The sequence below is a fragment of the Anopheles funestus genome, chromosome 3RL (genome assembly GCF_943734845.2).
Source record: "Anopheles funestus chromosome 3RL, idAnoFuneDA-416_04, whole genome shotgun sequence".
In the NCBI taxonomy this organism is placed as follows: Eukaryota; Metazoa; Arthropoda; class Insecta; order Diptera; family Culicidae; genus Anopheles; species Anopheles funestus.
This window is the reverse complement of record NC_064599.1, coordinates 7,493,988-7,519,211: the sequence shown is the minus strand read 5'-3', so window position 1 is coordinate 7,519,211 and position 25,224 is coordinate 7,493,988. Positions and strand designations below refer to the sequence as shown.

The 25,224-nt window shown below is 35.2% G+C and overlaps 1 protein-coding gene across 2 annotated transcripts; it reads right to left on the bottom strand.

The window, feature by feature from the left end:
- Nucleotides 1-22,438: 22,438 nt before the first annotated feature.
- LOC125769876 (protein cereblon) lies at nt 22,439-25,172 on the bottom strand. 2 transcript variants are annotated; one of them, XM_049438838.1, is made up of 6 exons: nt 24,538-25,172; nt 24,127-24,452; nt 23,653-24,016; nt 23,357-23,575; nt 22,983-23,256; nt 22,439-22,878 (listed from the first exon to the last, which is right to left on the bottom strand). In XM_049438838.1, exons 1-5 carry the CDS (start codon nt 24,901-24,903, stop codon nt 23,020-23,022), a joined length of 1,512 nt encoding a protein of 503 aa, XP_049294795.1. In that variant the 5' UTR covers nt 24,904-25,172; the 3' UTR covers nt 22,439-22,878; nt 22,983-23,019. The 2 variants fall into 2 exon arrangements, with proteins under 2 accessions (XP_049294795.1, XP_049294794.1); XM_049438837.1 differs by having other exon boundaries at nt 22,439-23,256.
- Between the last annotated feature and the right edge of the window lie 52 nt (nt 25,173-25,224).

Here is a 25,224-nt window from a genome sequence, read left to right as displayed (position 1 = left end):
ATGTCTGTGCCAGCAGTTATTCGAGGAACCAAGTTCCTTACCCTGTTTGATAAAATGTAAAATTTTTCTCATTTTTGCAACAAGTTTTGCCTATAACTCGGTCGGTATCCAACGGATCGCCAATCTTTAACTTGTGATCGATAGATGGCACCAATGGCTACATTTCCTTCTTGAACGGCCATACCGTCAGATGTCTGTGCCAGAAGTTATTCAGGGAACCAAGTTCCTTACCCTGTTTTTGAACAATTTAGCAAAATTGAAAAATGTGATATATTTTAATGGCAATTTGTTGCAATATGTTTCTTTTCTCTCAAATAATGCTTTAAACTAAAAAAAGAATAAAAAATCGAAAAAAAATTTCAAAAAAATTTTAACTCGAAAATTTAATAAGGCTTACCCCTTACGTTTTTTTTGAGAAATTTTGCAAAAAAAAAAAAATTGTTTTATTTTAATGCCAATTGGTTGCAATGAGTTTCTTTTCACTCAAATAATGATTGAAATAAAAAAAAGAGTGAAAAATAATGAAAAAATCAAAAAATTCAAAAAAAATGAAAATTTACTAAGGGTCATTTTTGCACCAAATTTTACCTATAACTCGGTCGGTATCCAACGGATCGCCAATCTTTAACCTGTGGTCGATAGATGGCACCAATGGCTACATTTTCTTCTTGGACGGCCATGCCCTCAGATGTCTGTGCCAGCAGTTATTCGAGGAACCAAGTTCCTTACCCTGTTTGATAAAATGTAAAATTTTTCTCATTTTTGCAACAAGTTTTGCCTATAACTCGGTCGGTATTCAACGGATCGCCAATCTTTAACTTGTGGTCGATAGATGGCACCAATGGCTACATTTCCTTCTTGAACGGCCATACCGTCAGATGTCTGTGCCAGAAGTTATTCAGGGAACCAAGTTCCTTACCCTGTTTTTGAACAATTTAGCAAAATTGAAAAATGTGATATATTTTAATGGGAATTTGTTGCAATATGTTTCTTTTCTCTCAAATAATGCTTTAAACTAAAAAAAGAATAAAAAATCGAAAAAAAAATTTCAAAAAAATTTCAACTCGAAAATTTCATAAGGCTTACCCCTTACGTTTTTTTTGAGAAATTTTGCAAAAAAAATAAAATTGTTTTATTTTAATCCCAATTGGTTGCAATGAGTTTCTTTTCACTCAAATAATGATTGAAATAAAAAAAAGAGTGAAAAATAATGAAAAAATCAAAAAATTCAAAAAAATGAAAATTTACTAATTGTCATTTTTGCACCAAGTTTTGCCTATAACTTGATCGGTATCCAACAGATCGCCAATCTTTAACTTGTGGTCGATAGATGGCATCAATGGCTACATTTCCTTCTTGGACGGCCATGCCCTCAGATGTCTGTGCCAGCAGTTATTCGAGGAACCAAGTTCCTTACCCTGTTTGAGAAAATGTAAAATTTTTCTCATTTTTGCACCAACTTTTGCCTATAACTCGGTCGGTATCCAACGGATCGCCAATCTTTAACTTGTGGTCGATAGATGGCACCAATGGCTACATTTCCTTCTTGAACGGCCATACCGTCAGATGTCTGTGCCAGAAGTTATTCAGGGAACCAAGTTCCTTACCCTGTTTTTGAACAATTTAGCAAAATTGAAAAATGTGATATATTTTAATGGGAATTTGTTGCAATATGTTTCTTTTCTCTCAAATAATGCTTTAATCTAAAAAAAGAATAAAAAATAGAAAAAAAATTTCAAAAAAATTTTAACTCGAAAATTTCATAAGGCTTACCCCTTACGTTTTTTTTGAGAAATTTTGCAAAAAAAAAAATTGTTTTATTTTAATGCCAATTGGTTGCAATGAGTTTCTTTTCACTCAAATAATGATTGAAATAAAAAAAAGAGTGAAAAATACTGAAAAAATCAAAAAATTCAAAAAAATGAAAATTTACTAAGGGTCATTTTTGCACCAAGTTTTGCCTATAACTCGGTCGGTATCCAACGGATCGCCAATCTTTAACTTGTGGTCGATAGATGGCACCAATGGCTACATTTCCTTCTTGAACGGCCATACCGTCAGATGTCTGTGCCAGAAGTTATTCGAGGAACCAAGTTCCTTACCCTGTTTGAGAAAATGGAAAGTTTTCCTCATTTTTGCAACAAGTTTTGCCTATAACTCGGTCGGTATCCAACGGATCGCCAATCTTTAACCTGTGGTCGATAGATGGCATCAATGGCTACATTTCCTTCTTGGACGGCCATGCCCTCAGATGTCTGTGCCAGCAGTTATTCGAGGAACCAAGTTCCTTACCCTGTTTGATAAAATGTAAAATTTTTCCCATTTTTGCACCAAGTTTTGCCTATAACTCGGTCGGTATCCAACGGATCGCCAATCTTTAACTTGTGGTCGATAGATGACACCAATGGCTACATTTTCTTCTTGGACGGTCATGCCCTCAGATGTCTGTGTCGGAAGTTATTCGAGGAACCAAGTTCCTTACCCTGTTTGAGAAAATGGAAAGTTTTCCTCATTTTTGCAACAAGTTTTGCCTATAACTCGGTCGGTATCCAACGGATCGCCAATCTTTAACTTGTGGTCGATAGATGGCACCAATGGCTACATTTTCTTCTTGAACGGCCATACCGTCAGATGTCTGTGCCAGAAGTTATTCAGGGAACCAAGTTCCTTACCCTGTTTTTGAACAATTTAGCAAAATTGAAAAATGTGATATATTTTAATGGGAATTTGTTGCAATATGTTTCTTTTCTCTCAAATAATGCTTTAAACTAAAAAAAGAATAAAAAATCGAAAAAAAAATTTCAAAAAAATTTCAACTCGAAAATTTCATAAGGCTTACCCCTTACGTTTTTTTTGAGAAATTTTGCAAAAAAAATAAAATTGTTTTATTTTAATCCCAATTGGTTGCAATGAGTTTCTTTTCACTCAAATAATGATTGAAATAAAAAAAAGAGTGAAAAATAATGAAAAAATCAAAAAATTCAAAAAAATGAAAATTTACTAATTGTCATTTTTGCACCAAGTTTTGCCTATAACTTGATCGGTATCCAACAGATCGCCAATCTTTAACCTGTGGTCGATAGATGGCACCAATGGCTACATTTTCTTCTTGGACGGCCATGCCCTCAGATGTCTGTGTCGGAAGTTATTCGAGGAACCAAGTTCCTTACCCTGTTTGAGAAAATGGAAAGTTTTCCTCATTTTTGCAACAAGTTTTGCCTATAACTCGGTCGGTATCCAACGGATCGCCAATCTTTAACTTGTGATCGATAGATGGCACCAATGGCTACATTTCCTTCTTGAACGGCCATACCGTCAGATGTCTGTGCCAGAAGTTATTCAGGGAACCAAGTTCCTTACCCTGTTTTTGAACAATTTAGCAAAATTGAAAAATGTGATATATTTTAATGGCAATTTGTTGCAATATGTTTCTTTTCTCTCAAATAATGCTTTAAACTAAAAAAAGAATAAAAAATCGAAAAAAAATTTCAAAAAAATTTTAACTCGAAAATTTCATAAGGCTTACCCCTTACGTTTTTTTTGAGAAATTTTGCAAAAAAAAAAAAATTGTTTTATTTTAATGCCAATTGGTTGCAATGAGTTTCTTTTCACTCAAATAATGATTGAAATAAAAACAAGAGTGAAAAATAATGAAAAAATCAAAAAATTCAAAAAAAATGAAAATTTACTAAGGGTCATTTTTGCACCAAATTTTACCTATAACTCGGTCGGTATCCAACGGATCGCCAATCTTTAACCTGTGGTCGATAGATGGCACCAATGGCTACATTTTCTTCTTGGACGGCCATGCCCTCAGATGTCTGTGCCAGCAGTTATTCGAGGAACCAAGTTCCTTACCCTGTTTGATAAAATGTAAAATTTTTCTCATTTTTGCAACAAGTTTTGCCTATAACTCGGTCGGTATCCAACGGATCGCCAATCTTTAACTTGTGATCGATAGATGGCACCAATGGCTACATTTCCTTCTTGAACGGCCCAAGTTATTCAGGGAACCAAGTTCCTTACCCTGTTTTTGAACAATTTAGCAAAATTGAAAAATGTGATATATTTTAATGGGAATTTGTTGCAATATGTTTCTTTTCTCTCAAATAATGCTTTAAACTAAAAAAAGAATAAAAAATCGAAAAAAAAATTTCAAAAAAATTTCAACTCGAAAATTTCATAAGGCTTACCCCTTACGTTTTTTTTGAGAAATTTTGCAAAAAAAATAAAATTGTTTTATTTTAATCCCAATTGGTTGCAATGAGTTTCTTTTCACTCAAATAATGATTGAAATAAAAAAAAGAGTGAAAAATAATGAAAAAATCAAAAAATTCAAAAAAATGAAAATTTACTAATTGTCATTTTTGCACCAAGTTTTAACTTGTGGTCGATAGATGGCACCAATGGCTACATTTCCTTCTTGAACGGCCATACCGTCAGATGTCTGTGCCAGAAGTTATTCAGGGAACCAAGTTCCTTACCCTGTTTTTGAACAATTTAGCAAAATTGAAAAATGTGATATATTTTAATGGGAATTTGTTGCAATATGTTTCTTTTCTCTCAAATAATGCTTTAATCTAAAAAAAGAATAAAAAATAGAAAAAAAATTTCAAAAAAATTTTAACTCGAAAATTTCATAAGGCTTACCCCTTACGTTTTTTTTGAGAAATTTTGCAAAAAAAAAAATTGTTTTATTTTAATGCCAATTGGTTGCAATGAGTTTCTTTTCACTCAAATAATGATTGAAATAAAAAAAAGAGTGAAAAATACTGAAAAAATCAAAAAATTCAAAAAAATGAAAATTTACTAAGGGTCATTTTTGCACCAAGTTTTGCCTATAACTCGGTCGGTATCCAACAGATCGCCAATCTTTAACTTGTGGTCGATAGATGGCACCAATGGTTACATTTCCTTCTTGAACGGCCATACCGTCAGATGTCTGTGCCAGAAGTTATTCGAGGAACCAAGTTCCTTACCCTGTTTGAGAAAATGGAAAGTTTTCCTCATTTTTGCAACAAGTTTTGCCTATAACTCGGTCGGTATCCAACGGATCGCCAATCTTTAACCTGTGGTCGATAGATGGCATCAATGGCTACATTTCCTTCTTGGACGGCCATGCCCTCAGATGTCTGTGCCAGCAGTTATTCGAGGAACCAAGTTCCTTACCCTGTTTGATAAAATGTAAAATTTTTCCCATTTTTGCACCAAGTTTTGCCTATAACTTGATCGGTATCCAACAGATCGCCAATCTTTAACTTGTGGTCGATAGATGGCATCAATGGCTACATTTCCTTCTTGGACGGCCATGCCCTGAGATGTCTGTGCCAGCAGTTATTCGAGGAACCAAGTTCCTTACCCTGTTTGAGAAAATGTAAAATTTTTCTCATTTTTGCACCAACTTTTGCCTATAACTCGGTCGGTATCCAACGGATCGCCAATCTTTAACTTGTGGTCGATAGATGGCACCAATGGCTACATTTCCTTCTTGAACGGCCATACCGTCAGATGTCTGTGCCAGAAGTTATTCAGGGAACCAAGTTCCTTACCCTGTTTTTGAACAATTTAGCAAAATTGAAAAATGTGATATATTTTAATGGGAAATTGTTGCAATATGTTTCTTTTCTCTCAAATAATGCTTTAAACTAAAAAAAGAATAAAAAATCGAAAAAAAAATTTCAAAAAAAATTCAACTCGAAAATTTCATAAGGCTTACCCCTTACGTTTTTTTTGAGAAATTTTGCAAAAAAAATAAAATTGTTTTATTTTAATGCCAATTGGTTGCAATGAGTTTCTTTTCACTCAAATAATGATTGAAATAAAAAAAAGAGTGAAAAATAATGAAAAAATCAAAAAATTCAAAAAAATGAAAATTTACTAAGGGTCATTTTTGCAACAAGTTTTGCCTATAACTCGGTCGGTATCCAACGGATCGCCAATCTTTAACCTGTGGTCGATAGATGGCATCAATGGCTACATTTTCTTCTTGGACGGCCATGCCCTCAGATGTCTGTGCCAGCAGTTATTCGAGGAACCAAGTTCCTTACCCTGTTTGATAAAATGTAAAATTTTTCTTATTTTTGCACCAACTTTTGCCTATAATTCGGTCGGTATCCAACGGATCGCCAATCTTTAACTTGTGGTCGATAGATGGCATCAATGGCTACATTTTCTTCTTGGACGGCCATGCCCTCAGATGTCTGTGCCAGCAGTTATTCGAGGAACCAAGTTCCTTACCCTGTTTGATAAAATGTAAAATTTTTTTCATTTTTGCACCAACTTTTGCCTATAACTCGGTCGGTATCCAACGGATCGCCAATCTTTAACTTGTGGTCGATAGATGGCACCAATGGCTACATTTCCTTCTTGAACGGCCATACCGTCAGATGTCTGTGCCAGAAGTTATTCGAGGAACCAAGTTCCTTACCCTGTTTGAGAAAATGGAAAGTTTTCCTCATTTTTGCAACAAGTTTTGCCTATAACCCGGTCGGTATCCAACGGATCGCCAATCTTTAACTTGTGGTCGATAGATGGCATCAATGGCTACATTTTCTTCTTGGACGGCCATGCCCTCAGATGTCTGTGCCAGCAGTTATTCGAGGAACCAAGTTCCTTACCCTGTTTGATAAAATGTAAAATTTTTCTCATTTTTGCACCAAGTTTTGCCTATAACTCGGTCGGTATCCAACGGATCGCCAATCTTTAACCTGTGGTCGATAGATGGCACCAATGGCTACATTTTCTTCTTGAACGGCCATACCGTCAGATGTCTGTGCCAGAAGTTATTCAGGGAACCAAGTTCCTTACCCTGTTTTTGAACAATTTAGCAAAATTGAAAAATGTGATATATTTTAATGGGAATTTGTTGCAATATGTTTCTTTTCTCTCAAATAATGCTTTAAACTAAAAACAGAATAAAAAATCGAAAAAAAAATTTCAAAAAAAATTCAACTCGAAAATTTCATAAGGCTTACCCCTTACGTTTTTTTTGAGAAATTTTGCAAAAAAAATAAAATTGTTTTATTTTAATGCCAATTGGTTGCAATGAGTTTCTTTTCACTCAAATAATGATTGAAATAAAAAAAAGAGTGAAAAATAATGAAAAAATCAAAAAATTCAAAAAAATGAAAATTTACTAAGGGTCATTTTTGCACCAAGTTTTGCCTATAACTCGGTCGGTATCCAACGGATCGCCAATCTTTAACCTGTGGTCGATAGATGGCATCAATGGCTACGTTTTCTTCTTGGACGGCCATGCCCTCAGATGTCTGTGCCAGCAGTTATTCGAGGAACCAAGTTCCTTACCCTGTTTGATAAAATGTAAAATTTTTCTCATTTTTGCACCAACTTTTGCCTATAACTCGGTCGGTATCCAACGGATCGCCAATCTTTAACTTGTGGTCGATAGATGGCACCAATGGCTTCATTTTCTTCTTGAACGGCCATACCGTCAGATGTCTGTGCCAGAAGTTATTCAGGGAACCAAGTTCCTTACCCTGTTTTTGAACAATTTAGCAAAATTGAAAAATGTGATATATTTTAATGGGAATTTGTTGCAATATGTTTCTTTTCTCTCAAATAATGCTTTAAACTAAAAACAGAATAAAAAATCGAAAAAAAAATTTCAAAAAAATTTCAACTCGAAAATTTCATAAGGCTTACCCCTTACGTTTTTTTTGAGAAATTTTGCAAAAAAAATAAAATTGTTTTATTTTAATGCCAATTGGTTGCAATGAGTTTCTTTTCACTCAAATAATGATTGAAATAAAAAAAAGAGTGAAAAATAATGAAAAAATCAAAAAATTCAAAAAAATGAAAATTTACTAAGGGTCATTTTTGCACCAAGTTTTGCCTATAACTCGGTCGGTATCCAACGGATCGCCAATCTTTAACCTGTGGTCGATAGATGGCATCAATGGCTACGTTTTCTTCTTGGACGGCCATGCCCTCAGATGTCTGTGCCAGCAGTTATTCGAGGAACCAAGTTCCTTACCCTGTTTGATAAAATGTAAAATTTTTCTCATTTTTGCACCAACTTTTGCCTATAACTCGGTCGGTATCCAACGGATCGCCAATCTTTAACTTGTGGTCGATAGATGGCACCAATGGCTACATTTTCTTCTTGAACGGCCATACCGTCAGATGTCTGTGCCAGAAGTTATTCAGGGAACCAAGTTCCTTACCCTGTTTTTGAACAATTTAGCAAAATTGAAAAATGTGATATATTTTAATGGGAATTTGTTGCAATATGTTTCTTTTCTCTCAAATAATGCTTTAAACTAAAAAAAGAATGAAAAATCGAAAAAAAAATTTCAAAAAAATTTCAACTCGAAAATTTCATAAGGCTTACCCCTTACGTTTTTTTTGAGAAATTTTGCAAAAAAAATAAAATTGTTTTATTTTAATGCCAATTGGTTGCAATGAGTTTCTTTTCACTCAAATAATGATTGAAATAAAAAAAAGAGTGAAAAATAATGAAAAAATCAAAAAATTCAAAAAAATGAAATTTTACTAAGGGTCATTTTTGCACCAAGTTTTGCCTATAACTTGATCGGTATCCAACAGATCGCCAATCTTTAACTTGTGGTCGATAGATAGCACCAATGGCTACATTTTTTTTTCGACGGCCATGCCCTCAGATGTCTGTGTCGGAAGTTATTCGAGGAACCAAGTTCCTTACCCTGTTTGAGAAAATGGAAAGTTTTCCTCATTTTTGCAACAAGTTTTGCCTATAACTCGGTCGGTATCCAACGGATCGCCAATCTTTAACTTGTGGTCGATAGATGGCACCAATGGCTACATTTCCTTCTTGAACGGCCATACCGTCAGATGTCTGTGCCAGAAGTTATTCAGGGAACCAAGTTCCTTACCCTGTTTTTGAACAATTTAGCAAAATTGAAAAATGTGATATATTTTAATGGGAATTTGTTGCAATATGTTTCTTTTCTCTCAAATAATGCTTTAAACTAGAAAAAGAATAAAAAATCGAAAAAAAAATTTCAAAAAAATTTCAACTCGAAAATTTCATAAGGCTTACCCCTTACGTTTTTTTTGAGAAATTTTGCAAAAAAAATAAAATTGTTTTATTTTAATGCCAATTGGTTGCAATGAGTTTCTTTTCACTCAAATAATGATTGAAATAAAAAAAAGAGTGAAAAATAATGAAAAAATCAAAAAATTCAAAAAAAATGAAAATTTACTAAGGGTCATTTTTGCACCAAGTTTTGCCTATAACTTGATCGGTATCCAACAGATCGCCAATCTTTAACTTGTGGTCGATAGATGGCACCAATGGCTACATTTCCTTCTTGAACGGCCATACCGTCAGATGTCTGTGCCAGAAGTTATTCAGGGAACCAAGTTCCTTACCCTGTTTTTGAACAATTTAGCAAAATTGGAAAATGTGATATATTTTAATGGGAATTTGTTGCAATATGTTTCTTTTCTCTCAAATAATGCTTTAAACTAGAAAAAGAATAAAAAATCGAAAAAAAAATTTCAAAAAAATTTCAACTCGAAAATTTTATAAGGCTTACCCCTTACGTTTTTTTTGAGAAATTTTGCAAAAAAAATAAAATTGTTTTATTTTAATCCCAATTGGTTGCAATGAGTTTCTTTTCACTCAAATAATGATTGAAATAAAAACAAGAGTGAAAAATAATGAAAAAATCAAAAAATTCAAAAAAATGAAAATTTACTAAGGGTCATTTTTGCACCAAGTTTTGCCTATAACTTGATCGGTATCCAACAGATCGCCAATCTTTAACTTGTGGTCGATAGATGGCACCAATGGCTACATTTTCTTCTTCGACGGCCATGCCCTCAGATGTCTGTGTCGGAAGTTATTCGAGGAACCAAGTTCCTTACCCTGTTTGAGAAAATGGAAAGTTTTCCTCATTTTTGCAACAAGTTTTGCCTATAACTCGGTCGGTATCCAACGGATCGCCAATCTTTAACTTGTGGTCGATAGATGGCACCAATGGCTACATTTCCTTCTTGAACGGCCATACCGTCAGATGTCTGTGCCAGAAGTTATTCAGGGAACCAAGTTCCTTACCCTGTTTTTGAACAATTTAGCAAAATTGAAAAATGTGATATATTTTAATGGGAATTTGTTGCAATATGTTTCTTTTCTCTCAAATAATGCTTTAAACTAAAAAAAGAATAAAAAATCGAAAAAAAAATTTCAAAAAAATTTCAACTCGAAAATTTCATAAGGCTTACCCCTTACGTTTTTTTTGAGAAATTTTGCAAAAAAAATAAAATTGTTTTATTTTAATCCCAATTGGTTGCAATGAGTTTCTTTTCACTCAAATAATGATTGAGATAAAAAAAAGAGTGAAAAATAATGAAAAAATCAAAAAATTCAAAAAAATGAAAATTTACTAAGGGTCATTTTTGCACCAAGTTTTGCCTATAACTTGATCGGTATCCAACAGATCGCCAATCTTTAACTTGTGGTCGATAGATGGCACCAATGGCTACATTTTCTTCTTGGACGGCCATGCCCTCAGATGTCTGTGTCGGAAGTTATTCGAGGAACCAAGTTCTTTACCCTGTTTGAGAAAATGTAAAGTTTTCCTCATTTTTGCAACAAGTTTTGCCTATAACTCGGTCGGTATCCAACGGATCGCCAATCTTTAACTTGTGGTCGATAGATGGCACCAATGGCTACATTTCCTTCTTGAACGGCCATACCGTCAGATGTCTGTGCCAGAAGTTATTCAGGGAACCAAGTTCCTTACCCTGTTTGATAAAATGTAAAATTTTTCTCATTTTTGCACCAACTTTTGTCTATAACTCGGTCGGTATCCAACGGATCGCCAATCTTTAACTTGTGGTCGATAGATGGCACCAATGGCTACATTTCCTTCTTGAACGGCCATACCGTCAGATGTCTGTGCCAGAAGTTATTCAGGGAACCAAGTTCCTTACCCTGTTTTTGAACAATTTAGCAAAATTGGAAAATGTGATATATTTTAATGGGAATTTGTTGCAATATGTTTCTTTTCTCTCAAATAATGCTTTAAACTAGAAAAAGAATAAAAAATCGAAAAAAAAATTTCAAAAAAATTTCAACTCGAAAATTTCATAAGGCTTACCCCTTACGTTTTTTTTGAGAAATTTTGCAAAAAAAATAAAATTGTTTTATTTTAATCCCAATTGGTTGCAATGAGTTTCTTTTCACTCAAATAATGATTGAAATAAAAAAAAGAGTGAAAAATAATGAAAAAATCAAAAAATTCAAAAAAATGAAAATTTACTAAGGGTCATTTTTGCAACAAGTTTTGCCTATAATTCGGTCGGTATCCAACGGATCGCCAATCTTTAACCTGTGGTCGATAGATGGCACCAATGGCTACATTTTCTTCTTGGACGGCCATGCCCTCAGATGTCTGTGCCAGCAGTTATTCGAGGAACCAAGTTCCTTACCCTGTTTGATAAAATGTAAAATTTTTCTCATTTTTGCAACAAGTTTTGCCTATAACTCGGTCGGTATCCAACGGATCGCCAATCTTTAACTTGTGATCGATAGATGGCACCAATGGCTACATTTCCTTCTTGAACGGCCATACCGTCAGATGTCTGTGCCAGAAGTTATTCAGGGAACCAAGTTCCTTACCCTGTTTTTGAACAATTTAGCAAAATTGAAAAATGTGATATATTTTAATGGCAATTTGTTGCAATATGTTTCTTTTCTCTCAAATAATGCTTTAAACTAAAAAAAGAATAAAAAATCGAAAAAAAATTTCAAAAAAATTTTAACTCGAAAATTTAATAAGGCTTACCCCTTACGTTTTTTTTGAGAAATTTTGCAAAAAAAAAAAAAATTGTTTTATTTTAATGCCAATTGGTTGCAATGAGTTTCTTTTCACTCAAATAATGATTGAAATAAAAAAAAGAGTGAAAAATACTGAAAAAATCAAAAAATTCAAAAAAATGAAAATTTACTAAGGGTCATTTTTGCACCAAGTTTTGCCTATAACTCGGTCGGTATCCAACAGATCGCCAATCTTTAACTTGTGGTCGATAGATGGCACCAATGGCTACATTTCCTTCTTGAACGGCCATACCGTCAGATGTCTGTGCCAGAAGTTATTCGAGGAACCAAGTTCCTTACCCTGTTTGAGAAAATGGAAAGTTTTCCTCATTTTTGCAACAAGTTTTGCCTATAACTCGGTCGGTATCCAACGGATCGCCAATCTTTAACCTGTGGTCGATAGATGGCATCAATGGCTACATTTCCTTCTTGGACGGCCATGCCCTCAGATGTCTGTGCCAGCAGTTATTCGAGGAACCAAGTTCCTTACCCTGTTTGATAAAATGTAAAATTTTTCCCATTTTTGCAACAAGTTTTGCCTATAACTTGATCGGTATCCAACAGATCGCCAATCTTTAACTTGTGGTCGATAGATGGCATCAATGGCTACATTTTCTTCTTGGACGGCCATGCCCTCAGATGTCTGTGCCAGCAGTTATTCGAGGAACCAAGTTCCTTACCCTGTTTGAGAAAATGTAAAATTTTTCTCATTTTTGCACCAACTTTTGCCTATAACTCGGTCGGTATCCAACGGATCGCCAATCTTTAACTTGTGGTCGATAGATGGCACCAATGGCTACATTTCCTTCTTGAACGGCCATACCGTCAGATGTCTGTGCCAGAAGTTATTCAGGGAACCAAGTTCCTTACCCTGTTTTTGAACAATTTAGCAAAATTGAAAAATGTGATATATTTTAATGGGAAATTGTTGCAATATGTTTCTTTTCTCTCAAATAATGCTTTAAACTAAAAAAAGAATAAAAAATCGAAAAAAAAATTTCAAAAAAAATTCAACTCGAAAATTTCATAAGGCTTACCCCTTACGTTTTTTTTTGAGAAATTTTGCAAAAAAAATAAAATTGTTTTATTTTAATGCCAATTGGTTGCAATGAGTTTGTTTTCACTCAAATAATGATTGAAATAAAAAAAAGAGTGAAAAATAATGAAAAAATCAAAAATTCAAAAAAATGAAAATTTACTAAGGGTCATTTTTGCACCAAGTTTTGCCTATAACTCGGTCGGTATCCAACGGATCGCCAATCTTTAACCTGTGGTCGATAGATGGCATCAATGGCTACATTTTCTTCTTGGACGGCCATGCCCTCAGATGTCTGTGCCAGCAGTTATTCGAGGAACCAAGTTCCTTACCCTGTTTGATAAAATGTAAAATTTTTCTTATTTTTGCACCAACTTTTGCCTATAATTCGGTCGGTATCCAACGGATCGCCAATCTTTAACTTGTGGTCGATAGATGGCATCAATGGCTACATTTTCTTCTTGGACGGCCATGCCCTCAGATGTCTGTGCCAGCAGTTATTCGAGGAACCAAGTTCCTTACCCTGTTTGATAAAATGTAAAATTTTTTTCATTTTTGCACCAACTTTTGCCTATAACTCGGTCGGTATCCAACGGATCGCCAATCTTTAACTTGTGGTCGATAGATGGCACCAATGGCTACATTTCCTTCTTGAACGGCCATACCGTCAGATGTCTGTGCCAGAAGTTATTCGAGGAACCAAGTTCCTTACCCTGTTTGAGAAAATGGAAAGTTTTCCTCATTTTTGCAACAAGTTTTGCCTATAACCCGGTCGGTATCCAACGGATCGCCAATCTTTAACTTGTGGTCGATAGATGGCATCAATGGCTACATTTTCTTCTTGGACGGCCATGCCCTCAGATGTCTGTGCCAGCAGTTATTCGAGGAACCAAGTTCCTTACCCTGTTTGATAAAATGTAAAATTTTTCTCATTTTTGCACCAACTTTTGCCTATAACTCGGTCGGTATCCAACGGATCGCCAATCTTTAACCTGTGGTCGATAGATGGCACCGATGGCTACATTTTCTTCTTGAACGGCCATACCGTCAGATGTCTGTGCCAGAAGTTATTCAGGGAACCAAGTTCCTTACCCTGTTTTTGAACAATTTAGCAAAATTGAAAAATGTGATATATTTTAATGGGAATTTGTTGCAATATGTTTCTTTTCTCTCAAATAATGCTTTAAACTAAAAAAAAGAATAAAAAATCGAAAAAAAAATTTCAAAAAAATTTCAACTCGAAAATTTCATAAGGCTTACCCCTTACGTTTTTTTTGAGAAATTTTGCAAAAAAAATAAAATTGTTTTATTTTAATGCCAATTGGTTGCAATGAGTTTCTTTTCACTCAAATAATGATTGAAATAAAAAAAAGAGTGAAAAATAATGAAAAAATCAAAAAATTCAAAAAAATGAAAATTTACTAAGGGTCATTTTTGCACCAAGTTTTGCCTATAACTCGGTCGGTATCCAACGGATCGCCAATCTTTAACCTGTGGTCGATAGATGGCATCAATGGCTACGTTTTCTTCTTGGACGGCCATGCCCTCAGATGTCTGTGCCAGCAGTTATTCGAGGAACCAAGTTCCTTACCCTGTTTGATAAAATGTAAAATTTTTCTCATTTTTGCACCAACTTTTGCCTATAACTCGGTCGGTATCCAACGGATCGCCAATCTTTAACTTGTGGTCGATAGATGGCACCAATGGCTTCATTTTCTTCTTGAACGGCCATACCGTCAGATGTCTGTGCCAGAAGTTATTCAGGGAACCAAGTTCCTTACCCTGTTTTTGAACAATTTAGCAAAATTGAAAAATGTGATATATTTTAATGGGAATTTGTTGCAATATGTTTCTTTTCTCTCAAATAATGCTTTAAACTAAAAAAAGAATAAAAAATCGAAAAAAAAATTTCAAAAAAATTTCAACTCGAAAATTTCATAAGGCTTACCCCTTACGTTTTTTTTGAGAAATTTTGCAAAAAAAATAAAATTGTTTTATTTTAATGCCAATTGGTTGCAATGAGTTTCTTTTCACTCAAATAATGATTGAAATAAAAAAAAGAGTGAAAAATAATGAAAAAATCAAAAAATTCAAAAAAATGAAATTTTACTAAGGGTCATTTTTGCACCAAGTTTTGCCTATAACTTGATCGGTATCCAACAGATCGCCAATCTTTAACTTGTGGTCGATAGATGGCATCAATGGCTACATTTCCTTCTTGGACGGCCATGCCCTCAGATGTCTGTGCCAGCAGTTATTCGAGGAACCAAGTTCCTTACCCTGTTTGAGAAAATGTAAAATTTTTCTCATTTTTGCACCAACTTTTGCCTATAACTCGGTCGGTACCCAACGGATCGCCAATCTTTAACCTGTGGTCGATAGATGGCACCAATGGCTACATTTCCTTCTTGAACGGCCATACCGTCAGATGTCTGTGCCAGAAGTTATTCAGGGAACCAAGTTCCTTACCCTGTTTTTGAACAATTTAGCAAAATTGAAAAATGTGATATATTTTAATGGGAATTTGTTGCAATATGTTTCTTTTCTCTCAAATAATGCTTTAAACTAGAAAAAGAATAAAAAATCGAAAAAAAAATTTCAAAAAAATTTCAACTCGAAAATTTCATAAGGCTTACCCCTTACGATTTTTTTGAGAAATTTTGCAAAAAAAAATAAAATTGTTTTATTTTAATGCCAATTGGTTGCAATGAGTTTCTTTTCACTCAAATAATGATTGAAATAAAAAAAAGAGTGAAAAATAATGAAAAAATCAAAAAAATCAAAAAAATGAAAATTTACTAAGGCTCATTTTGCAACAAATTTTGCCTATAACTTGGTCGGTATCCAACGGATCGCCAATCTTTAACTTGTGGTTGATAGATGGCACCAATGGCTACATTTTTTTCTTCGACGGCCATGCTCTCAGATGTCTGTGTCGGAAGTTATTCGAGGAACCAAGTTCCTTACCCTGTTTGATAAAATGTAAAATTTTCCTCATTTTTCCAACAAGTTTTGCTTATAACTCGGTCGGCATCCACCGGATCGCTAATCTTTAACTTGTGGTCGATAGATGGCACCAATGGCTACATTTTCTTCTTGGACGGCCATGCCCTCAGATGTCTGTGCCAGAAGTTATTCAGGGAACCAAGTTCCTTACCCTGTTTTTGAACAATTTAGCAAAATTGGAAAATGTGATATATTTTAATGGGAATTTGTTGCAATATGTTTCTTTTCTCTCAAATAATGCTTTAAACTAAAAAAAGAATAAAAAATCGAAAAAAAAATTTCAAAAAAATTTCAACTCGAAAATTTTATAAGGCTTACCCCTTACGTTTTTTTTGAGAAATTTTGCAAAAAAAATAAAATTGTTTTATTTTAATGCCAATTGGTTGCAATGAGTTTCTTTTCACTCAAATAATGATTGAAATAAAAACAAGAGTGAAAAATAATGAAAAAATCAAAAAATTCAAAAAAATGAAAATTTACTAAGGGTCATTTTTGCACCAAGTTTTGCCTATAACTTGATCGGTATCCAACAGATCGCCAATCTTTAACTTGTGGTCGATAGATGGCACCAATGGCTACATTTTCTTCTTCGACGGCCATGCCCTCAGATGTCTGTGTCGGAAGTTATTCGAGGAACCAAGTTCCTTACCCTGTTTGAGAAAATGGAAAGTTTTCCTCATTTTTGCAACAAGTTTTGCCTATAACTCGGTCGGTATCCAACGGATCGCCAATCTTTAACTTGTGGTCGATAGATGGCACCAATGGCTACATTTCCTTCTTGAACGGCCATACCGTCAGATGTCTGTGCCAGAAGTTATTCAGGGAACCAAGTTCCTTACCCTGTTTTTGAACAATTTAGCAAAATTGAAAAATGTGATATATTTTAATGGGAATTTGTTGCAATATGTTTCTTTTCTCTCAAATAATGCTTTAAACTAAAAAAAGAATAAAAAATCGAAAAAAAAATTTCAAAAAAATTTCAACTCGAAAATTTCATAAGGCTTACCCCTTACGTTTTTTTTGAGAAATTTTGCAAAAAAAATAAAATTGTTTTATTTTAATCCCAATTGGTTGCAATGAGTTTCTTTTCACTCAAATAATGATTGAGATAAAAAAAAGAGTGAAAAATAATGAAAAAATCAAAAAATTCAAAAAAATGAAAATTTACTAAGGGTCATTTTTGCACCAAGTTTTGCCTATAACTTGATCGGTATCCAACAGATCGCCAATCTTTAACTTGTGGTCGATAGATGGCACCAATGGCTACATTTTCTTCTTGGACGGCCATGCCCTCAGATGTCTGTGTCGGAAGTTATTCGAGGAACCAAGTTCTTTACCCTGTTTGAGAAAATGTAAAGTTTTCCTCATTTTTGCAACAAGTTTTGCCTATAACTCGGTCGGTATCCAACGGATCGCCAATCTTTAACTTGTGGTCGATAGATGGCACCAATGGCTACATTTCCTTCTTGAACGGCCATACCGTCAGATGTCTGTGCCAGAAGTTATTCAGGGAACCAAGTTCCTTACCCTGTTTGAGAAAATGTAAAATTTTTCTCATTTTTGCACCAACTTTTGTCTATAACTCGGTCGGTATCCAACGGATCGCCAATCTTTAACTTGTGGTCGATAGATGGCACCAATGGCTACATTTCCTTCTTGAACGGCCATACCGTCAGATGTCTGTGCCAGAAGTTATTCAGGGAACCAAGTTCCTTACCCTGTTTTTGAACAATTTAGCAAAATTGGAAAATGTGATATATTTTAATGGGAATTTGTTGCAATATGTTTCTTTTCTCTCAAATAATGCTTTAAACTAGAAAAAGAATAAAAAATCGAAAAAAAAATTTCAAAAAAATTTCAACTCGAAAATTTCATAAGGCTTACCCCTTACGTTTTTTTTGAGAAATTTTGCAAAAAAAATAAAATTGTTTTATTTTAATCCCAATTGGTTGCAATGAGTTTCTTTTCACTCAAATAATGATTGAAATAAAAAAAAGAGTGAAAAATAATGAAAAAATCAAAAAATTCAAAAAAATGAAAATTTACTAAGGGTCATTTTTGCAACAAGTTTTGCCTATAACTCGGTCGGTATCCAACGGATCGCCAATCTTTAACCTGTGGTCGATAGATGGCACCAATGGCTACATTTTCTTCTTGGACGGCCATGCCCTCAGATGTCTGTGCCAGCAGTTATTCGAGGAACCAAGTTCCTTACCCTGTTTGAGAAAATGTAAAATTTTCCTCATTTTTGCAACAAGTTTTGCCTATAACTCGGTCGGTATTCAACGGATCGCCAATCTTTAACTTGTGATCGATAGATGGCACCAATGGCTACATTTCCTTCTTGAACGGCCATACCGTCAGATGTCTGTGCCAGAAGTTATTCAGGGAACCAAGTTCCTTACCCTGTTTTTGAACAATTTAGCAAAATTGAAAAATGTGATATATTTTAATGGCAATTTGTTGCAATATGTTTCTTTTCTCTCAAATAATGCTTTAAACTAAAAAAAGAATAAAAAATCGAAAAAAAATTTCAAAAAAAATTTAACTCGAAAATTTAATAAGGCTTACCCCTTACGTTTTTTTTGAGAAATTTTGCAAAAAAAAAAAATTGTTTTATTTTAATGCCAATTGGTTGCAATGAGTTTCTTTTCACTCAAATAATGATTGAAATAAAAAAAAGAGTGAAAAATAATGAAAAAATCAAAAAATTCAAAAAAAATGAAAATTTACTAAGGGTCATTTTTGCACCAAATTTTACCTATAACTCGGTCGGTATCCAACGGATCGCCAATCTTTAACCTGTGGTCGATAGATGGCACCAATGGCTACATTTTCTTCTTGGACGGCCATGCCCTCAGATGTCTGTGCCAGCAGTTATTCGAGGAACCAAGTTCCTTACCCTGTTTGATAAAATGTAAAATTTTTCTCATTTTTGCAACAAGTTTTGCCTATAACTCGGTCGGTATCCAACGGATCGCCAATCTTTAACTTGTGGTCGATAGATGGCACCAATGGCTACATTTCCTTCTTGAACGGCCATACCGTCAGATGTCTGTGCCAGAAGTTATTCAGGGAACCAAGTTCCTTACCCTGTTTTTGAACAATTTAGCAAAATTGAAAAATGTGATATATTTTAATGGCAATTTGTTGCAATATGTTTCTTTTCTCTCAAATAATGCTTTAAACTAAAAAAAGAATAAAAAATCGAAAAAAAATTTCAAAAAAAATTTAACTCGAAAATTTAATAAGGCTTACCCCTTACGTTTTTTTTGAGAAATTTTGCAAAAAAAAAAAATTGTTTTATTTTAATGCCAATTGGTTGCAATGAGTTTCTTTTCACTCAAATAATGATTGAAATAAAAAAAAGAGTGAAAAATAATGAAAAAATCAAAAAATTCAAAAAAAATGAAAATTTACTAAGGGTCATTTTTGCACCAAATTTTACCTATAACTCGGTCGGTATCCAACGGATCGCCAATCTTTAACCTGTGGTCGATAGATGGCATCAATGGCTACATTTCCTTCTTGGACGGCCATGCCCTCAGATGTCTGTGCCAGCAGTTATTCGAGGAACCAAGTTCCTTACCCTGTTTGAGAAAATGTAAAATTTTTCTCATTTTTGCACCAACTTTTGCCTATAACTCGGTCGGTATCCAACGGATCGCCAATCTTTAACTTGTGGTCGATAGATGGCACCAATGGCTACATTTCCTTCTTGAACGGCCATACCGTCAGATGTCTGTGCCAGAAGTTATTCAGGGAACCAAGTTCCTTACCCTGTTTTTGAACAATTTAGCAAAATTGGAAAATGTGATATATTTTAATGGGAATTTGTTGCAATATGTTTCTTTTCTCTCAAATAATGCTTTAAACTAGAAAAAGAATAAAAAATCGAAAAAAAAATTTCAAAAAAATTTCAACTCGAAAATTTCATAAGGCTTACCCCTTACGTTTTTTTTGAGAAATTTTGCAAAAAAAATAAAATTGTTTTATTTTAATGCCAATTGGTTGCAATGAGTTTCTTTTCACTCAAATAATGATTGAAATAAAAAAAAGAGTAAAAAATAATGAAAAAATCAAAAAATTCAAAAAAATGAAAATTTACTAAGGGTCATTTTTGCACCAAGTTTTAACTTGTGGTCGATAGATGGCACCAATGGCTACATTTCCTTCTTGAACGGCCATACCGTCAGATGTCTGTGCCAGAAGTTATTCAGGGAACCAAGTTCCTTACCCTGTTTTTGAACAATTTAGCAAAATTGAAAAATGTGATATATTTTAATGGGAATTTGTTGCAATATGTTTCTTTTCTCTCAAATAATGCTTTAATCTAAAAAAAGAATAAAAAATAGAAAAAAAATTTCAAAAAAATTTTAACTCGAAAATTTCATAAGGCTTACCCCTTACGTTTTTTTTTGAGAAATTTTGCAAAAAAAAAAAATTGTTTTATTTTAATGCCAATTGGTTGCAATGAGTTTCTTTTCACTCAAATAATGATTGAAATAAAAAAAAGAGTGAAAAATACTGAAAAAATCAAAAAATTCAAAAAAATGAAAATTTACTAAGGGTCATTTTTGCACCAAGTTTTGCCTATAACTCGGTCGGTATCCAACGGATCGCCAATCTTTAACTTGTGGTCGATAGATGGCACCAATGGCTACATTTCCTTCTTGAACGGCCATACCGTCAGATGTCTGTGCCAGAAGTTATTCGAGGAACCAAGTTCCTTACCCTGTTTGAGAAAATGGAAAGTTTTCCTCATTTTTGCAACAAGTTTTGCCTATAACTCGGTCGGTATCCAACGGATCGCCAATCTTTAACCTGTGGTCGATAGATGGCATCAATGGCTACATTTCCTTCTTGGACGGCCATGCCCTCAGATGTCTGTGCCAGCAGTTATTCGAGGAACCAAGTTCCTTACCCTGTTTGATAAAATGTAAAATTTTTCCCATTTTTGCACCAAGTTTTGCCTATAACTCGGTCGGTATCCAACGGATCGCCAATCTTTAACTTGTGGTCGATAGATGACACCAATGGCTACATTTTCTTCTTGGACGGTCATGCCCTCAGATGTCTGTGTCGGAAGTTATTCGAGGAACCAAGTTCCTTACCCTGTTTGAGAAAATGTAAAATTTTCCTCATTTTTGCAACAAGTTTTGCCTATAACTCGGTCGGTATCCAACGGATCGCCAATCTTTAACTTGTGGTCGATAGATGGCACCAATGGCTACATTTTCTTCTTGAACGGCCATACCGTCAGATGTCTGTGCCAGAAGTTATTCAGGGAACCAAGTTCCTTACCCTGTTTTTGAACAATTTAGCAAAATTGAAAAATGTGATATATTTTAATGGGAATTTGTTGCAATATGTTTCTTTTCTCTCAAATAATGCTTTAAACTAAAAAAAGAATAAAAAATAAAAAAAAAATTTCAAAAAAATTTTAACTCGAAAATTTCATAAGGCTTACCCCTTACGTTTTTTTTGAGAAATTTTGCAAAAAAAATAAAATTGTTTTATTTTAATGCCAATTGGTTGCAATGAGTTTCTTTTCACTCAAATAATGATTGAAATAAAAAACAGATGTCTGTGCCAGAAGTTATTCAGGGAACCAAGTTCCTTACCCTGTTTAATAAAATGTAAAATTTTTCTCATTTTTGCACCAACTTTTGCCTATAACTCGGTCGGTATCCAACGGATCGCCAATCTTTAACTTGTGGTCGATAGATGGCACCAATGGCTACATTTCCTTCTTGAACGGCCATACCGTCAGATGTCTGTGCCAGAAGTTATTCAGGGAACCATGTTCCTTACCCTGTTTTTGAACAATTTAGCAAAATTGGAAAATGTGATATATTTTAATGGGAATTTGTTGCAATATGTTTCTTTTCTCTCAAATAATGCTTTAAACTAGAAAAAGAATAAAAAATCGAAAAAAAAATTTCAAAAAAATTTCAACTCGAAAATTTCATAAGGCTTACCCCTTACGTTTTTTTTGAGAAATTTTGCAAAAAAAATAAAATTGTTTTATTTTAATGCCAATTGGTTGCAATGAGTTTCTTTTCACTCAAATAATGTTTTAAATGAAAAAAAAGAATAGAAAATAACAAAAAAAATTTAAAATTTCATAAGCCTTCCCCCGTAGCAAAAAATCGATTAAGCGGCGCCGCTTAGTATCGTCCCTTAGAAGCTTTTAAACGGCTGAACCAATTCGACATGACGCTCTTCAACACCAAGAGAGCATACATGAAAGATGGTAACATTCATTTCTCTCCTCTAGCCGTCATTCTAGAATATCGTTTAGTTGTTCTTTTTTCGCCTCGTTACTATTTATAATGATTCAAAATGCTTTACTATTGGCTATCGATCATATGATTGCATTGAATGATGAAGTCTTTGATGTAGTGTTGTAGAAGTTTAATGAGTCTGTTGTATGTACACACGATTCCCCAGATCATTGCGCATGAAGATTCGTTACTTACTTACTCACGCCGCTCACGAAGACAAAGTCCAATCTTTCTCGACTTGGTACAACATATTTCTCAACGATTGAAAAAGGTTTCACAATTGTGTGCTTATAGTTGTATAACATTTTATGTGGATAAATATGAAACATAATGTCTCATCTTTGATGTCCATTCCAGCTTAACATATAGATTTTCATTTACTTCTCTTTAAGCGAGAATGATTATGTATGGACAAATAGTTACATATAGATTGAGATGGTGTGATCATTTGTTTCATAAACCTTCTAATTTGCTTCCAAAGTACAAAGACCAAAAGCACAAACGTTGTACAGGAAAAATGTACTGTAGAATAATATGTTAAGAAATTAGATAGATTATTTTCCCAATGAATATCATTCAAGCTTCCAAAGTTAGATAAAATTTATTTTAAAGGCAGCTATAAACTGATCAAGGTGATTGAATCGCCTTCGACACATCGAAACTAATAAACGTATTCGTTTAACAGACTAACAAACCGGAGAGGGTTTAAAAACGAACCTCTAAATGTCCTTCCCCGCACGGGGTTTTACCAGCCAGGATAATGAATGGAAACAATAATACAATACATTAATTAAAACGCATCAAGACAGCCGAAAACAAAAGAAAAACTCACTCATGACCCATTTGACTACGGATACCTCCGCCGATGCTCAATATAGCTCCTCATCAGTGCTGGAGTCAAACTCGGACAGTTCTTCATAATCTAACTGCTCTTCGCTCGCTGGGGTTCTGGCGGTGACGTTAAATTCGTCTTCAGTCTTCTTCACATCTCCGTGTGATTTAACGGTAATGTTCGTACCAGACAGCCCATAGAAACTTTTGGGTAAAACGTTCTTCTTCTCCGCTACAAACTTCCAGCCAAGATGCTGTCGACAGTTCGCACATACCTGCCCAAAAGAGAGAGAGAGAGAGACAGATAGAGATATGAAGAGAGAAAGAGTGTGTATTATTTCGTCTATTATCACGACGCCTCAGTCGTGTACTTACAATAATTTGCCACGAGTATCCCGGGAACCAGCTGAAGTTCGTTGAGGGCCGTTCAACGGGCAGAGTTGAGTTTTCCTTCGTCTTGTGGACGGTGAGCGTGTCATGTACGTAACCGGATGGGTTGCAGTAGCTGGTTTGCACACCCTGCTTCGACATCGCGAACATATCATCATAATTGGCGATCTCGCTTTCGCATCGTTTGCATATAAAATACCACATCTGTAAAAAATATTAGGTGCAAAATAAAACATTCCAATATGATCGCTCCTTATCGCTAACCGGGATCGAATTCTTACATGATCGAGCGCCTTATTGATTATCAACATACGACGCAACACCGAATCGGTACAGAAGATCATCTTCCGATATTCCTCCGTCAGCGGAATATTTCGCGCCAACCAGAACGACAACTTCACTTTATCCGTTTGAACGCTGGTTATGTTGAGTGACGAAAGAAACCGCTCCACCTTTGCCATCACTTCCTTCGTGTCATACTGGTCGTAGACAAACTGTGGCCATACCGTCGTTTGCGTCAGCAAGCGCTTAAAGCTCGTCAGCCGATCCTTCCGGCTACTGTAGGCGTACCGTACCATGGCATTTGAGCAACAACTGATCAGCGGATCGGGTAGTACGATTTCGGGAAGAATTTTTACATCGGCCCTGATGGAAAGAACAATAACCCATCGCGGGTACGTTAATAACACACAGCTCTGTAGCAACCGGTTAAGCGGTTCACATAGCAACCGTCGCTGTAAAACGTATGTACATACCTTCGCTCCTGCGAATGGCGAACGATATAGAATCGTTGCTGGGCAACCGTTTTTAGGAGAGCCGACAATCCTTCCGAACCACGTTCGTACACCTGGCACGTTACACCGTACACGCGTCCACTGTCGCTGTACTGATTTTGAAACACCAGACCAAATTTTAACCCATCGGAGGAGTCGTTGGAACTGTAGAAATTAGAATCGTTCAGCATCAGTGGAACAATTTCGCCCGGATACACAATCGAATGATGGCTGTATATGGGGAGACGGTATGTTTTGCCCGGTTCCAGATAATCCACCCCTTCAACACGTTCCATCTTGCCAAGGTACTGTTGTGGAAAAGAGAATACAAATTCATCGCTAAGTTAGTAACTTTCCCTCAAAGCTGCAGTACTTCCCATTGTCGTTACTTACTGCGTGTTCCGTGGGAAGCTCTGTATTATAAATTTCCGTCGCAGAAGATTCGCGTTCGCGGATGTAGTCTTCGAAAAGTCGTGCTGCTTCATCCTCTGGCATTTCCTCGCCCTCGGGGCCATGCTCGGAAGTTGCACTGTTTGCACCAAAATCGCCTTGTTCGTTTCGCTCGTCTACTTCATTGTTGTTATCTTCCATGTCGCTGAAACTGCTGCTGCTACTGCTTCGACTACTGTCGTCCGTATCAATTGTACGCTGCGTTATGCGCATTAGACGATTTCTTCTGTTGGCAATGTCCCTTTCATTACTACCACTGGGGACAGGACCACTGCCACTGTGCTGCGGATTAGGTGAATTACTATCCATTCTTTCATCCGGCCCCAAAATGGGTACGGGTACACAGGTTAAGTGAACGCTTTGGTTTGAAAAGGATCTTTCGCTGCAACTTGGAGCACCTATGTTTGTAACCAATGACAACACTAGGGGGAAAAGAAACTGATGGAATCTTTTCTCCCTTCCGAGCAGGTGTTATGTTGCACTTTTTTGTTCGGAACAAACTATACTTTGCTCCCCTAGTAAAGGCAGTGAATGTTTGCGCTGTTGCACCAATAAAAAATACAAAATACACCAACACACTCGCGCGAGCAGTGACAGCTCACTGTGAGCGGTATTGTTCAACCATCTCAC

Bases quoted from the DNA above. Each gene is read 5' to 3' on its own strand.
- LOC125769876 (XM_049438837.1), bottom strand. From the start codon at position 24,903: ATGGATAGTAATTCACCTAATCCGCAGCACAGTGGCAGTGGTCCTGTC. The intron at 24,017-24,126 runs GTATGTACATAC...TCTTTCCATCAG, and splicing joins CGCCATTCGCAGGAGCGAAG to GGCCGATGTAAAAATTCTTC. The intron at 23,257-23,356 runs GTAAGTACACGA...TCTTTTGGGCAG, and splicing joins GATACTCGTGGCAAATTATT to GTATGTGCGAACTGTCGACA.